The sequence below is a fragment of the Macaca thibetana genome, chromosome 4, assembly GCF_024542745.1.
Source record: "Macaca thibetana thibetana isolate TM-01 chromosome 4, ASM2454274v1, whole genome shotgun sequence".
NCBI classification, from domain to species: domain Eukaryota; kingdom Metazoa; phylum Chordata; class Mammalia; order Primates; family Cercopithecidae; genus Macaca; species Macaca thibetana.
The window spans coordinates 106,434,245-106,448,173 of NC_065581.1; the positions used below are offsets into that span (position 1 = coordinate 106,434,245).

Here is a 13,929-nt window from a genome sequence, read left to right on the forward strand (position 1 = left end):
CCATTTACTGTCTTTTTTTTAGAAAGAGAAAGAAGAGGAAACAATCCAACTGTACTGGGAGCCGATTTCATAAGCAGCTGGGACTTCGTTTACTGCATCGAGGATGGGTTTCAAATCATAGCAGCTACCGCGGCGCCTCTGTCTCCCCCACAACCCCTGCTAAGAGAGTTTGTCTCCGTTGTGGCCAGAAAGATGGCTTTAAATTCCCCACAGCCCTAGCCTAAGAGGTTGCACACTGCAGTACTCACTGAATGTTTACGGAATTGAAAAACTCTGACAAGCACTGTTCTACGGAGACCCTTCTCTCAAGTTCCTGCCTAATCCCAGAAGTGCAGGCTCTGTGTCCTTCTATGTACCCAGCCCTGCACTAGGGACAGGACAGGGCAGGGAGGGACCAGCTTCCAAATACTGCAGCAGTATTTGGAGGATCACAAAAGGTGAGAGATCATGGGTCCACATATGTTACATATCCAGAATTCCCGGATTCCAGAATGGCCAAGGAGATGATGTCCTTGCTCTCGTTCAAATACGATGTGGGTGTGTGCATTCTTGTGTTTTAAAATTTTTTGAGTTGTAATTTCCAATATGATAAATAACTCTCTCTCTCTTTCTCCAAAATATGCACAAACAAAAGCTCTTTGGGGGTCCTTAATAATTTTTCAATGTGTAAAGGAGTCTTGACACCAAAAAGTTTGAGACCTGCTGGAATAGAACAGTAAAACAGTAAGTGGTGTTGGGACACTTCATTAAACATTTAGAAAAAATAAAGCTAGAACTTCAGCTTGCACCACATCCACAAAATTATCTGATAGATAAATTACTGCACCAAATATAAGAAACACAATATAAAGGTATTCGAGGAAAATTAAGGAAACATTCATGTAACTTTGGGGCGAGGATATAAGGCACAAACCAAGGAGCCATGTAGTATGAGATTGACAGAGTGTGTTCATTAATAAACACTTTTGTGTAAAAAAGTAAAGTTAAACGGTAAATGTTGGATTTGGAGATTGGCAAAGGATACCTAAGAGATTATTATTATTATTGAGAAACATAAAGAAACCCTACATGTTTATAGAAAAAGAACAAATAACCCAATTGATACATGGACATGTACTGGCATATATTGTGATAAGAAAAGAAAAAGACCCCTTAACATAAAAAGAGGTACAATCTATTATCCAGAAAACAGAAATTAAAACAATGTAATTTTTTTCCTTTTCATCAAATTGGCCAAAATGACAAGACTGTTCACAGCCAGTGCCATAAACATGTGGGGCACAGGAGCTCAGACTGGAGCATTTGGCAACCCTATCAACATTTAAATGTGCTTCCCTTCAACTCAGAGATGGCACATCCAGTGTCAGTCCTAGAGACACAGTAACGTGTGCACATAGAGATACACAGAAGAAAATGCACTACTTCGTTTCTTGAACAGTAAAAAAAAATTAAGAAATATAATCCATCAACAGAAGACTAAACTATATTTCATCTACACTGTGGAATTCTATGAAATAGTTTAAAAAATGAGGTAGATCTATGTATCATCATGGAAACATCTCCAGGAAATATTTTAAAAAATCAAATTGTGGAACCGTGCAAAAAGAAGGGCTCTTTTTAGGTACAAGTCCTCCCACCCCCATATCAGCATATGTGTATGATGCACACGGATGTATTCAAACTCAAAGACCATCTGGAAGGACACATCAAAGCTGGCAAGGGTTCCTACAGCAGAACGGAGGAAGGGTCAAGAGAAAAACTTTCTTTTCATTCTTGTATTTCTGGACCACTGGGGATTTTTTTTTTTTTTTTTTTTTGAGATGGAGTCTTGCTCTGTTGCCCAGGCTGGAGTGCAGTGGCCCAGTCACTGCAAGCTCCGCCTCCCGGGTTCACACCATTCTCCTGCCTCAGCCTCCTGAGTAGCTGGGACTACAGGCGTCTGCCACCATGCCCGGCTAATTTTTTGTAGTTTTAGTAAACACGGGGTTTCACCATGTTAGCCAGGATGGTCTCGATCTCCTGACCTCGTGATCTGCCCACCTCGGCCTCCCAAAGTGCTGGGATTACAGGCATGAGCCACGTGCCCGGCCTCCATTGGGGATTTTTTACAATGAGAATATATTCTTGTAGGATTTGGGTGATTTGAAAAAACAAACAACCTCTTTCCCACCTTGTGATCTTATGAGACACAATCTGATGCTTTTTCCTCCTGACCCTCCCTCAGTCAGGCTGGTTAGGGGCAGCAGGAAGCATCTCAGTCCCCTGGCGGGAGGGAGGGGTGGTAGTTGGGAGAACTGGGCTCCAGCTCCGGACACCCCTGAGCAAGTCATTAACTTCTCAGCACAGCTGCAGCTGGAAGCAGCCTAAGGACGCCTGTCCTACCTACTTTCTGGGTTCCCTCTGAGGATCAGCAGGTATCAGGATGGACAAGTTAAGAAAAGACCTGTGCTGCCTTCGTGATTTTCCCACTGTGGTGTCCTTTCTGTGGGCCAACCTGGATCCTCCTACCAAATCCCATTAAAACAGACGATACGTATTAGGCCACTGTGCTTTTCAGATGGGTCAGTGTCCAGTGAATGCAACTTGGGGATGAAAACGCTTTCTGTCACAGCCTCTGCAAATGGAGAATCAATCAACATTTGATTTACCAACCACGGAAAACCCTCCACATTTTGAGAGAGCTGAACAATAAGTCATGATTAAAAATGGTTGTAATCCCTTTAATTGGATGTTAATGCTACGTTACATTGAAATGATTGTTGACGGGCAGGGCTTCCCCTTGGCTCCCCAGCACGTGTTTCTGAGGGCTCTGGCCTCCATAAATCGGAGAAGCCAAGGCGGCATCACCACATGGCTTCCCCGACAGGCACCTGGTGGGTAACATTTCCTATGAGGCTGCGACATTCTCATGGACAAGCAGCTGATTTTTCCCTCCTTCCATATTTCATGCAGGTAACTAAAGAGAGGAACTTCAGGTCACTCTAGGCCAATGGGGAGACTCATGTGTGTTATCTTTTAGGTTCTTTTTGTAAATGTATCTTAGAACTCACCATTGCTCTCCAAACTGGTACTAGTTGGATCCCTCTTCCAGCGTGACCCTTTCCCCCAGGTACTCTTGCCAGAATGCGCCTACTCCTCCGCCCTCACCCCTCTCCAGGCACAGGTCCCACTGCCCTGCTTCTCCCTACTGAGCTGTCCCTCTGTCACCGATTTCCCCCGCGGGAGCCTTTCCTCTGCAAACATCTGTTCTACTCTGTTGTGTCTCCTGATGCAAGATAAATGTTCTTGCCGGGCGCAGTGGCTCATGCCTGTAATCCCAGCACTTTGGGAGGCTGAGGTGGGTGGATCACTTGAGGTCAGGAGTTCGAGACCAGCCTGGCTAACGTGGTGAAACCCCGTCTCTACTAAAAATATAAAAAATTAGCCGGGCTTGGTGGTGAGTGCCTGTAATCCCAGTTACAGGAGGGTTGGGAGGCAGAGGCAGGACAATAGCTTGCGCCTGGGAGGTGGAGGTTGCAGTGAGCTGAGATCTCACCACTGCACTCCAGCCAGGGCAAAAGAGTGAGACTCCATCTCAACAACAAAAAAAAAAAAAAAAAAAAAAAGAAAAAAAAATTATTTAAAACAAGCATCACAACCCAGCTCTGATGATGTCATTCACCTGCCAGCATGCAGGGGATGAAGTCTTCAACACTGTCACACCTGCCCCCACGCCATAGGAGTTCAGCTACCACAGCCCCTCTTAGTTTTCCGTCACACAGTTGGGTGTGTAAGTGCACCTGTGTGCTCACACGACGTAGGGCAGACCACATGTTGATGGGCAGCCCTGCCTCCTTTTGATGCCCAGCCCCAGTGGGCACCCTGCCCAATGTGGAGTGGGCACACCACCAGGATGCCAGGCGTGGCTCTGCGGATGGGCTGCCCCTTCCTGATAGCCCCTGGCACCATCCTCTGGGCCTTGCTCAGGCTGTAGGAGCTGCCTGAGACCTCTCCTTCCATGTCCCCCACTAGAACCCACCCATCTCCCACAGCCCTGCGTGGAGGCCCCCGTCACCACCTCTCCTGATGTCCCTGCAGGATGCCCCACCCCAAGCACAGGGTGTCTTTTTCATGGCACCCAAGCCTTATTCTGCATAAGGAATCCTAGCAAGAACCCAGATCTGGGCAGCAGCAGATGCCGGCAGAAGAGGGCGAGCCAGTGCATTTGTGTGCTTGCTCCATGTCCGTGCCTCATGCTTCCAGGGCCCAGTTCTCGACCTTGTGACCTGGCAGGTTTTGCCCATGGTGGCTGTTGAGTAGAATGATTTTTACAGGAAACAGTTGCTGAGTGGATCTCCTTTGTTTGAACATGCCTGGCTGTGTGGACAGAGGGACCCGTCCCTTATTTTTTTTGAGAAGTCTCTCCATTCGTCTGTGTCCCTGGGGAAGGCCAGGGGGCTCTTGTCCTATGGTACGGGGCAGCTACCCCACTGCCACAGGCCCTGAGAGGCCCCTCCCCACTGCCTCTGCTTCTCTGATACAAAGAAGGATAGGAAATGGAGTTTGGTACAGGCAACGGGAGGTGGAAAGGAAGGAGGAGGAGGAGGGAGGGAGGGAGAACCGACTATGGACTCTGAGTCAGAAGTGCACCCTCCAAGGCTGCATCCCAGCAGCAGGCACCCTGCCCTATCCCTCACCCCTGGGAGGGCTGATGGTGCAGGCTGGGAAGGGGCCTGCTAAGCACCTGAAAATGAGTCAGGCATTCTGTCACAGCCATCGAGGGCCTCCTCTACTCCCCTGCCTCCACCTCCCTCTCCTCCTGGGCTGCCCAGGTACCACCCAGTCTGGGCTTACTAACACTAGAAGCTACTCGATTCCCTTCTCCTAAAGTTCCGCTGGGTTTTATGTGGGCCTGATGAAGAGCTTTCAGTGTATCAATGTTTCCATCATTGACACTGATGTTTCTGCCAGGGTGTCCTGGATGGTTGTCTGTTAGCCATTTTTGTTTCTAATCTCTTCCACTTCCTTGATGACGTTGTTCTTAGTTGGATATTTTGCCGAGTAAATCCGCTGTGAGAAACCTTTGCCTGTGCCCTTATTTCTCATCAAAATATTTTTATTGCACGATCAGGAGATTAGATATGAGGTCACTGAAAATGTGAAAATACAAGTTATCGTCTTGCCCGAGAAAATGCTGCAGAGGCCACTTGCAAAGGTTTCACTAGACTCCAGTGCTGTGCTCAGGCAAGTCAGCTGGGAAACGTCCTTCAGTTTTAAAAACTTGGGACTTTACAGATCCTTCCTCTGGATTGAGTACAGGTCTGGAGAGGATGAATTGTGGGCAGCTCTGCCATCAATCAAAGGACAGCTTTTATGAGCGTGCCTCAGATCAAACTCATCCATCATAAACCAGCCATCCCAACAGCCACTCTCAAGTTCTCAGGATCTCGGCAGTGGAAGGGGTTGGGAGGTCTTGAGTTTAGCATTTCTCTAATGCTAGAATCCCCCACCACACTGACAAGCAGGACCCATCTTCCGTTCTAGCACTCCCAGTCACTGTGATCTGAGGCTTCTGCCTGAGTGGCCCCTGAGGTTGGCACACTCTTCCTCAGGAGCTGCAGGGCTATACTACGTAAGCTCCCGCTGGCATCCCCATGCCACCTCCAAAGCCGCAGGCGTCCAGAGGAAAGGCAGGCACCAAAAATACCAACAGGTGTGCTGTTGGGATCCCGCCCTACTCAGCACCTGGTTCTCTAATAAGCAGAACTAATGTTTTTTCAGAAACACATGGCAAGCCAGCAGCACCCAATGCATGCTTATTCTTCCGGAACACAAACTTAGGAAAAAATCATCTGTGTAATACTTCTTAACAAACCCACTGAAGGAAGAACTCTTCTCCAAAGCACATATTTCAAACAGAAAGCACCCTGTCGGAACACAGAACTTTTAGACAATCACAGCGTTGAGGAGGGGAGGGGTGTCATTGGCACACAGAAGAAATGTCTCTGTGCTTTGCACGTTAAAGCACCCAGCACCTTGCTTTGCAGTGTGGGTGTGTGTCTGATGTTCCTGAAATTCATTCCTGCTTCCAGAAAGGATTAAGGAGACCCAGGCTGGGGTGCTGCCTGCACTGCTCACTTCTCCCGCGCTAGGAACAGCTTTGTGGTTCTTCCCGGACCTTGCTTTTGGCCCCCGCTTTTCTCCCGGAGGAATGGGTTTTATCAGGGTCTTTTTGTTGGCTGCCCTGGGATAGTTTGGGTTTAGAGTTAAGTCTCCTTTTTCCAGGCAGGAGCCCAGCAGGACCTCGGGTCCATAATGGAGGCGCCACAAGACCAAGCAGGGAGCGAACCAGCAGGAGGGAAGTGAGGACGGGCAGCCTCCCTGCGAGCGGTGTGGGCCAGCAACGGCCTTCAGGGCGTCCCGCAAGCATTTCCAACCTGGACTCTGGGGAGGACATGTCTGTCCACATCTGAACTTACTGACAGACATACAGATAAAGATGCATGCACACACACACACTTACATATCCTTATATAATCCTAGATATGTGTGTGTGCGTCTATAGCTATATACACATGTATATAGGAGGGCTTAAACATACATACACATACATATCTAAGGATAGACAGCGCTCTGTGTGTGTGTGTGTGTGTGTGTGTATTTAAAACCATCAAGTGACCTGTGCGATGAGGGATGTGTGTTGCCTTCGGGCTCTACGCCCTGGCTGACACTTTGGAAGGCCTTGGCTGGAGGTGCAGGTGCGGTCCGCGTCAGGTGCTTAAGGACCTGCATGCAATCAGCAGGCTGTGGCTGCCCAGCCCCTGAGTGTGGAGGAGGTGCCGGGAACTCCTGCAAGGAGGAGCATCTGGCTGTGGGAGGAAAGAGTCAGCACCCAGATGAGGAAACACTATTTGGAAAGGCAGCAGCTGAGACTTTTATGCGTTTTCAAAAACTGGGCCAACAGGGAAAACTCTTTACCTCCATCTAAGAATGATTTTTAGGGCAAAATAAAGTTTGCTCTGGCGCGAATAAGTAAAAGCATCTCTTTTCCTCCCTTCCCTTCCCGCACTCCTTCCCGCTGTGGGCTCCCGGCATGGCCAGCACGCTACCGCCACGCCTGCTTCCTAACAGCAGCACCGGTCTGTGCCCCTATGGGGGATGCCGTGTTCCTGGTTCTGCAGACTGTCAGCCCAGCCACACCATGTAGTGTGCAGATGTGCACTCTCAAAGAAGATTCTGGCAGAGTCTCTTTGAAATCCCTCTGGCCACACCTGGAAGCCGTGCTTTGGAGCTGGGTCTTCCCTGTATTTCCCGAATAACTGACTTTGTCAGCATATCATTGTCAAGTACATAGTGGTTGACTATTGTGGGTCAAAAATTTGAGACACAAAAGGGTTAAGAAATGACTCCGGACCTCATAATTAATTGCCATGGAGCAGGTATTAAAACATTTGACCCCAGTCCAGGACTGCCTACTTGGTCTCTAATGAGAGCCCTTCTGGGATCTTGATAGGATAAGATGCATGACTTGGGAGGTCTGTCAGGAGCTCTGATAAAGACCAGGCAGTGGCCGGGCACGGTGGCTCACGCCTGTAATCCCAACACTTTTGGAGGCTGAGGCGGGCAGATCACGAGATCAGGAGCTCAAGACCAGCCTGACCAACATGGTGAAACCCCATCTCTACTTAAAATAGAAAAATTAGCCGGGCGTGGTGGTGGGTGCCTGTAATCCCAGCTACTCAGGAGGCTGAGGCAGGAGAATCGCTTGAACCCGGGAGGCGGAGGTTGCAGTGAGCCGAGATCATGCCACTGCACTCCAGCCTGGGCGACAGAGTGAGACTCCGTTTCGGGGGGTGGGGGGAACGACCAGGAAGCAACAAGGCCACTCCACACACAGCCCCTCCACTCTCCACCTGAAGGGTGGTGGTCAGGGAACACGCATGGAGCAGAAGGTCACCAGCGGGCCGGACACAAGGCAGCTGGAATGACCAGGCTTTGAGGTCGGCCTTTCTCAGCAGCGAGGAAGTGCTTCCCCCTCCCAGCCGAGAGGCATTCCTGTCACGGATATTTGTGTCTGAAACATGCACCAGGCCTCCTGCACATGCTCAGGGTCTCGGGGAGGCACAGGTGCCAGGACAGAATTGGGGGGAGTTGGCTGAAGCTGCCACATATGTGAGGCTTCAGAAAAACTTCCAGCTGGCAGCCCGGGCCCCAGTGCCAGTTCTGAGGCACATTTATAAAACTTAATGTGACCAGCATGCTTTCATGATACAAACGGTTCCTTGTAAGACTCAGGCAAGCCTTTTCTTTAGGAAGGGAGAGACAACTTGGCTATGAGCTTTGTGGAAGCAAGGTTCCCTGAAGACAGAAGGGCACAGAGAGGTGACAGTGGGGGGATGTCGCCCCTGGTAGAGTTAGGGAGAGGAACAGAGGAGGACATTTCTTGCTGAACCTGATCCTAATAGCACAGGTATTGAAGATTTCATTCATTCCCTGGGTCACCTTTCCTTTCAGTCAACTTCTTCCCAAATCATTAACAGAAGACAGGACCTTTCTGTTGAATTTATTCTCCAAGTCTCCTTTGTATACCTTCCTTATGTCCCAGGCCCCATCCACAATACCGATCTGAATTTTAAAAGTATTAGTTGACAATAGAATCTGGATCTGTAACCATCATCCTGTGCTGCCCACAAACACAGAGGTACTGGAAAAAGAGATACTGTCTATTACAGAAATATATATATATATTTATAGGACCACATTTGTTTTCAGATCTATTGAAATATCTCCCCTGCTCAAACACACATACCAGTTCTCAGGGACATGGCAGGCTGACTTTCAGAAGAACATGTTACATACATAAGTCATATTAAAGTTCTTCATTCTTTAAGAATTCTCTACCTCCCTGCGCATGGTGGTTGATGCCTGTAATTCCGGCACTTGGGGAGGCCCAGGCGGGCAGATCACTTGAGGTCAGCAGTTTGAAACCAGCCTGGCCAACATGGTGAAACCCCGTCTCTACTAAAAATACAAAAATTAGCCAGGCATGGTGGCACATACCTGTAATCCTAGCTACTTGGGAGGTCGAGGTTGTAGTGAGCCGAGATCATGCCACTGCACTCCAGCCTGAGTGGGTGATGGGGTGAGACTTGGTCTCAAACAAAACAAAACAAAACAAAAACGAAGAATTCCCTACCTAAAGACGAAAATTACTCTGAAGAGTAATGAGAAGTTCAAGTCCAGTCTACCTGATGATATGAGGAAGAAAGAGAACTGAGTCCCTGACGAGCCAGGTCAGGGGGTCCCATCTGTATAAAGCCTGGGGCCCCTGGGAGGGATGGGACCTCATTCAAGCACTTAATGGGCACACACTTTTCTTTCAAGATTCAAAATACTATGGTGCATCCCCATATTTATGCTTGGGAGGATGGGAAACAATCCTCATTAATCCAAACGACTCGAGACTGACCATCTTCAATCTGTTCAGGGTTATAAAAGGGTGTTCTGTTCCTGGAAATAATATAGTGATCCGAATGGCAAACTGTAACTCCCAACAGAATCAATGCAGAAGGGTCTGAAGACTCTCACTTGGTGACCGCATACCAGGACGCAACCCACACGTGGGCATCCCTACATGTTCTGTGTGGACCACCTGCCAATCAAAATGAGATCAGTTGCAGCTCCCAGCCCTACTTCTCCCCAAACCAACCTGACTGAACACAAATCCATCCTGATTTCTGGGGGTGGGTAAGAATTCATACTTGGCTTCCAAGCCCTCGATTTAAACAGGCTGAGTCACTCGGGGATGGAAGTATTCAGAAGCTACTGCTCCTGCCAGTGAATCTGGGGGAGTTCTTTGGAATAAGATACATGAGAAGCAAGGCCAGGGCAGAAGATGAGGAGGTGTGCGCATAGAAGGTCAGCCAGATACTCAACACATTAGCATCGTGAAAACAGAACCATCACAAAGGATATCTTGCAGGACTGTCCTTAAGGGCATTTAGGAATCCTGTTTGCTGTGAACCTGTGGGAATGAAACCAACATTTAGTATTCAGACATAAACAGCCTTCGTGCTGAATGCGCTCTCATCTACATAAAAATAATAGATGGCTAAAGAGCAATGAAATAATTCTATTTTGTAAGTGCTACGACACCCAGTTTACTGATCAGAGATTGAGACGCCACTAAAGTTTTTCCCCAAGAAAAGGGAGGATTCATAATCAGGCCCAACATCTGCAGGGTATTTTTTCAATAAAAGCAGATGGATGTCTGCACACTTTCCCATAAATTACAGTTCTGATGACTCCTTTGTTTTCCTCATTTTAATAGGAAAACAGAATACTGCATGCTAGCTTTTCTCTTCTGTTTTCCCCAAATTTGTTAACTTTTGACCCTGGAAGTTCTGGAAACTAGGCTACATATAAAAGACTTCTTTTTGTACACCCAGAGTAAACAAAGTCATAAAGCTGAAATTTATTAGACTTCTTTTGGGTTTTAGACATTTTAATATGAGCTGTCTTAGGCAAGAAAACATTTCTTTAGGGGCTTGAATAAAGAAGCATCTGACAGAAAGCAATTTTTATTTTATGCATTGACATCATACTTTTAAAAATAAAAAAGAGGTAGTTTTAACAATCCCATCTTGGGGTAGCAGTGCCAGGTCCCTCTGTGCTGTGGGAAGCCAATGAGCCTCTGGGGACATCATCCAGCCCTCGTGCAGCAAGGAAATGACACAACAGACGGGTGCTATGGTGTCCCTGTGGCATATGACCGCGGGCACAGCTGCACTGTGGGACTTAGTGGTAGGGGATGAGTGGCCACCGCGTCCCCATGTGCCCCACTATGGGCGACCACCTGGGAAGGTGAAGAGTGGCTTGTTCTTCCCAAGGTCCCTTTCCCTCTGTGCCCACGGCCCATGTGTCTGAGTAGTGGGACACAGGGGGTGGGAGAGGCTGTGGAGAGGAGCTGCGTGGAGCGCTAATCAGGAGAAACGGTGCTTAAGGCTTCCTCCTCCATCTCTGCCAGCCCCGAAGGGCACAGATGCAAGTGCCTGTGCGGCCACGTGGAGGAAACGAAGCCCTGAGGCAGATGAGGGACCAAAAGAAATGATTTCTCTTTCTCTACTGCACCCTAATTATGTGGCTTGCCTAAACCCTCCTTCCTCTCCAAGGAAATCCAGACTTGGCCTTCCCAGGAATCTTGGAGGCCACAGAAATCTCGCCCACCACTCCCTGTCCAGTCCTTTCTCTAAGAGCCCAGGATCCCACAGAGAGACTCAGATGACAGTTCTCCTCTCTGCCTGTGCCAATGTTTTCTGAGGCTTAGGGGGTAACAGGAGCCATGTAAACCCCGTGCCCTTCCCAAAGCATCACATGCCAAGCCAGATAGGGTGGTGGGGTCGTATCGTGGGGTTCACTGAGGAGGGGGTGTCGAACAAGGGAAAAGGAAAAGTTTTATTTTCTTTTGCCCAGAATATTCCAATAACTTACAGGCAGGTAAACTCTTAATACTTTTGTGTAGAAGAAGAGATGCAGTTTTGCAATATTTAAGCATAGACAATAGTAAAATCCAGTTTGGTGGAGCCAGGGTGAGTAAAACCTTAGAGAAGCTGAAAGTGAAATACACATCACAACCGGAGTGCGGTGGCACGTGCAGATTTCACTGTGAGAGTGTGTGTGAGAGCATGTGTGTGTGCAACAGCGTGAGTGTGAGCACAACAGCGTGTGAGTTGCAAGAGTGTGTGAGCATACTGGTGAGTATATATGAGTGTGGGTATGGCTAGAGTGTGAGTGTGGATGTAAAAGGGGGGGTGTGTGAGTGTGGGTGTGTAAGGGTATGTGAGTGTGTGGGTGTGTAAGGGTATGTGTGAGTGTGTGGGTAAGGGCATGTGTGTGAGTGTGGGTGTGTAAGGGTATGGGTGCGGGTGTGTAAGGGTGCATGTGAGTGTGGGTGTGTAAGGGTGTGTGTGAGTGGCTGTAAGGGTATGAGTGTGTGAATGTGGGTGTGTAAGGGTGTGTGTAAGAGTATGTGTGTGTGAGCTTATTGGTGAGTATATGAGTGTGAATGTGGCTAGAGTGTGTGGGTGTGTAAGGGTATGTGTGTGTAAGGGTATGTGCGATTATGGGTGTGGGTAAGGTTATGTGTGTGAGTGTGGGTGTGTAAGAGTATGTGTGTGTATATATATGGGTGAGTATGTGTGAGTGTGGCTAGTGTGTGAGTGTGGGTGTGTAAGGGTGTGAGTACGTGTGAGGCCATAAGCATGCATGTGTGTGTTCCCTGAGTTTATGTATATGACTAAGCACGTGACAACTGGCCCTTGATATCCACAATGTAGGGACAAGGCCATAAATACAATCCCATAATATACACAAAAGCATCTTGAGGTTGTTAAAGGTGATATAAAAATACAATGTCTAGGCCTGGTGGGATGGCTCACGCCTGTAATCGCAGCACTTTGGGAGGCTGAAGTAGGCAGATCACTGGAGGTCAAGAGTTCGAGACCAGCCTGGCCAAGATGGTGGCCCTCTCTATTAAAAATACAAAAATTAGCCAGGCACTGTGGCCCACGCCTGTAATCCCAGCTACTCGAGGCAGGAGAGCTGTTTGAACCTGGGAGGCGGGGGCTGCAGTGAGCCGAGATCCCGCCACTGCACTCCACCTGGGGCAACAGAGCGACACTCCATCTCAAAAATAAAAATAAAAATAAAAATGTCCAAACACTGCCTTTCAGTGTCACGTGTGTGCTGGAGGATCGGTTCGTATTTCTTCCCTAGTTGTGTCAACAACTGCTTCTTTGAAAATAACATATAATGCCCTAGTCGTTCTCTCTGCTTCTTTTGTCTATTAATGCACAGATAGGATCCTAGCCACATTTCTGCCATTTTGAGGACTGCGAAAATAGAGCCAGAGGGTGCCCCTGTCTGCATCCTGCCCAGCTGGTGTGGAAAAGGTGGGAGTCCATTCTCCTCTTGCAAGTCCACCAAGTTATGGCTCTCAAGCACATATTACACATTTGTGTCACATTTGGATGAAAGATTATAGTCAGAAAGAATGGGAACTGGGATTGAAAGTACCTATGAAAATTTGGGATGGTCCATTTAACGGCCCAGTTTGACTAATATTCAAAAAGAATGAATGCAAAACATTTCCTCCCACCCACTTCCCCACCCCCATAGGAACCCACCAGAAGAGAAAGGGAGGAAGATGTGCTCCTAACATGAGCCTGAGCCCAGCCCACGCCATTTGTGGTTTGAGCACTTCGGCCTGGGAAGGAAGTGAAGCCTTTGTGCAGATACTTACGGAAACATTCCAGAAAGAAGCTACGGACTTGCTAATGAGGGGTTACGCTTCAGGAATGTAGACAAGAGGCAAAGCTAGTGCTTAATGTTGTGTTTCGTACTGTAATGGAAGTTCAAAGGCCTAAATTTATAACTCAATGCAAATTCACTTCCTTCTCATTACTTTCTATTGTAGGAAAGTGAATGACCAAGAGACAAAGGAAATTCAAAGTTACAACCCTCAGAATAGGAAATGAAAAAATGCCATTTGCTTAGGCAAATCGATATTAAAATCATTGATTTCCAAATCTAATTTTTAATCAAAGTTGCTTCCTTTATATGTCAGGGGTAGTTAGCTCATGTTCTAGCAGATACTTAAACATCTTGTCAAATGTATGTTTTTAACATATATAGATTTGTGTGCAAGAAAACCTAGTCTTTCTTCCCAGACATCTTTTCTAAGGAGGGTGACTGGTGACTGTTCCTGCATAAGGTGATATCACATTAAGGAAGAAAACCTTGCTCTTCAATGATCATCACTGCAGCACATTGTCCCTTGTGCAAAATGTGGGGATGAGTCTTCCAGGGGACCCGTTAGCAGGAGAAAAAGTGAGGTCACTGAGGTTGGAATAGGGACGTGCGTATCGAGGAGGAGGTATTGTTGGTGAAAGC

General features: G+C 47.8%; 1 protein-coding gene across 2 annotated transcripts in view; it reads right to left on the reverse strand.

Annotated features, from left to right (window-relative positions):
• Nucleotides 1–13,929, reverse strand: part of ZDHHC14 (zinc finger DHHC-type palmitoyltransferase 14) — a 299,829-nt gene that overhangs the window by 33,386 nt on the left and 252,514 nt on the right. For both annotated transcript variants that reach the window (XM_050786737.1, XM_050786736.1), the window contains exon 5: nucleotides 9,955–10,003. In XM_050786737.1, the coding sequence (XP_050642694.1) occupies nucleotides 9,955–10,003 (49 nt within the window). The remainder of the gene's footprint in view (nucleotides 1–9,954; nucleotides 10,004–13,929) is intronic.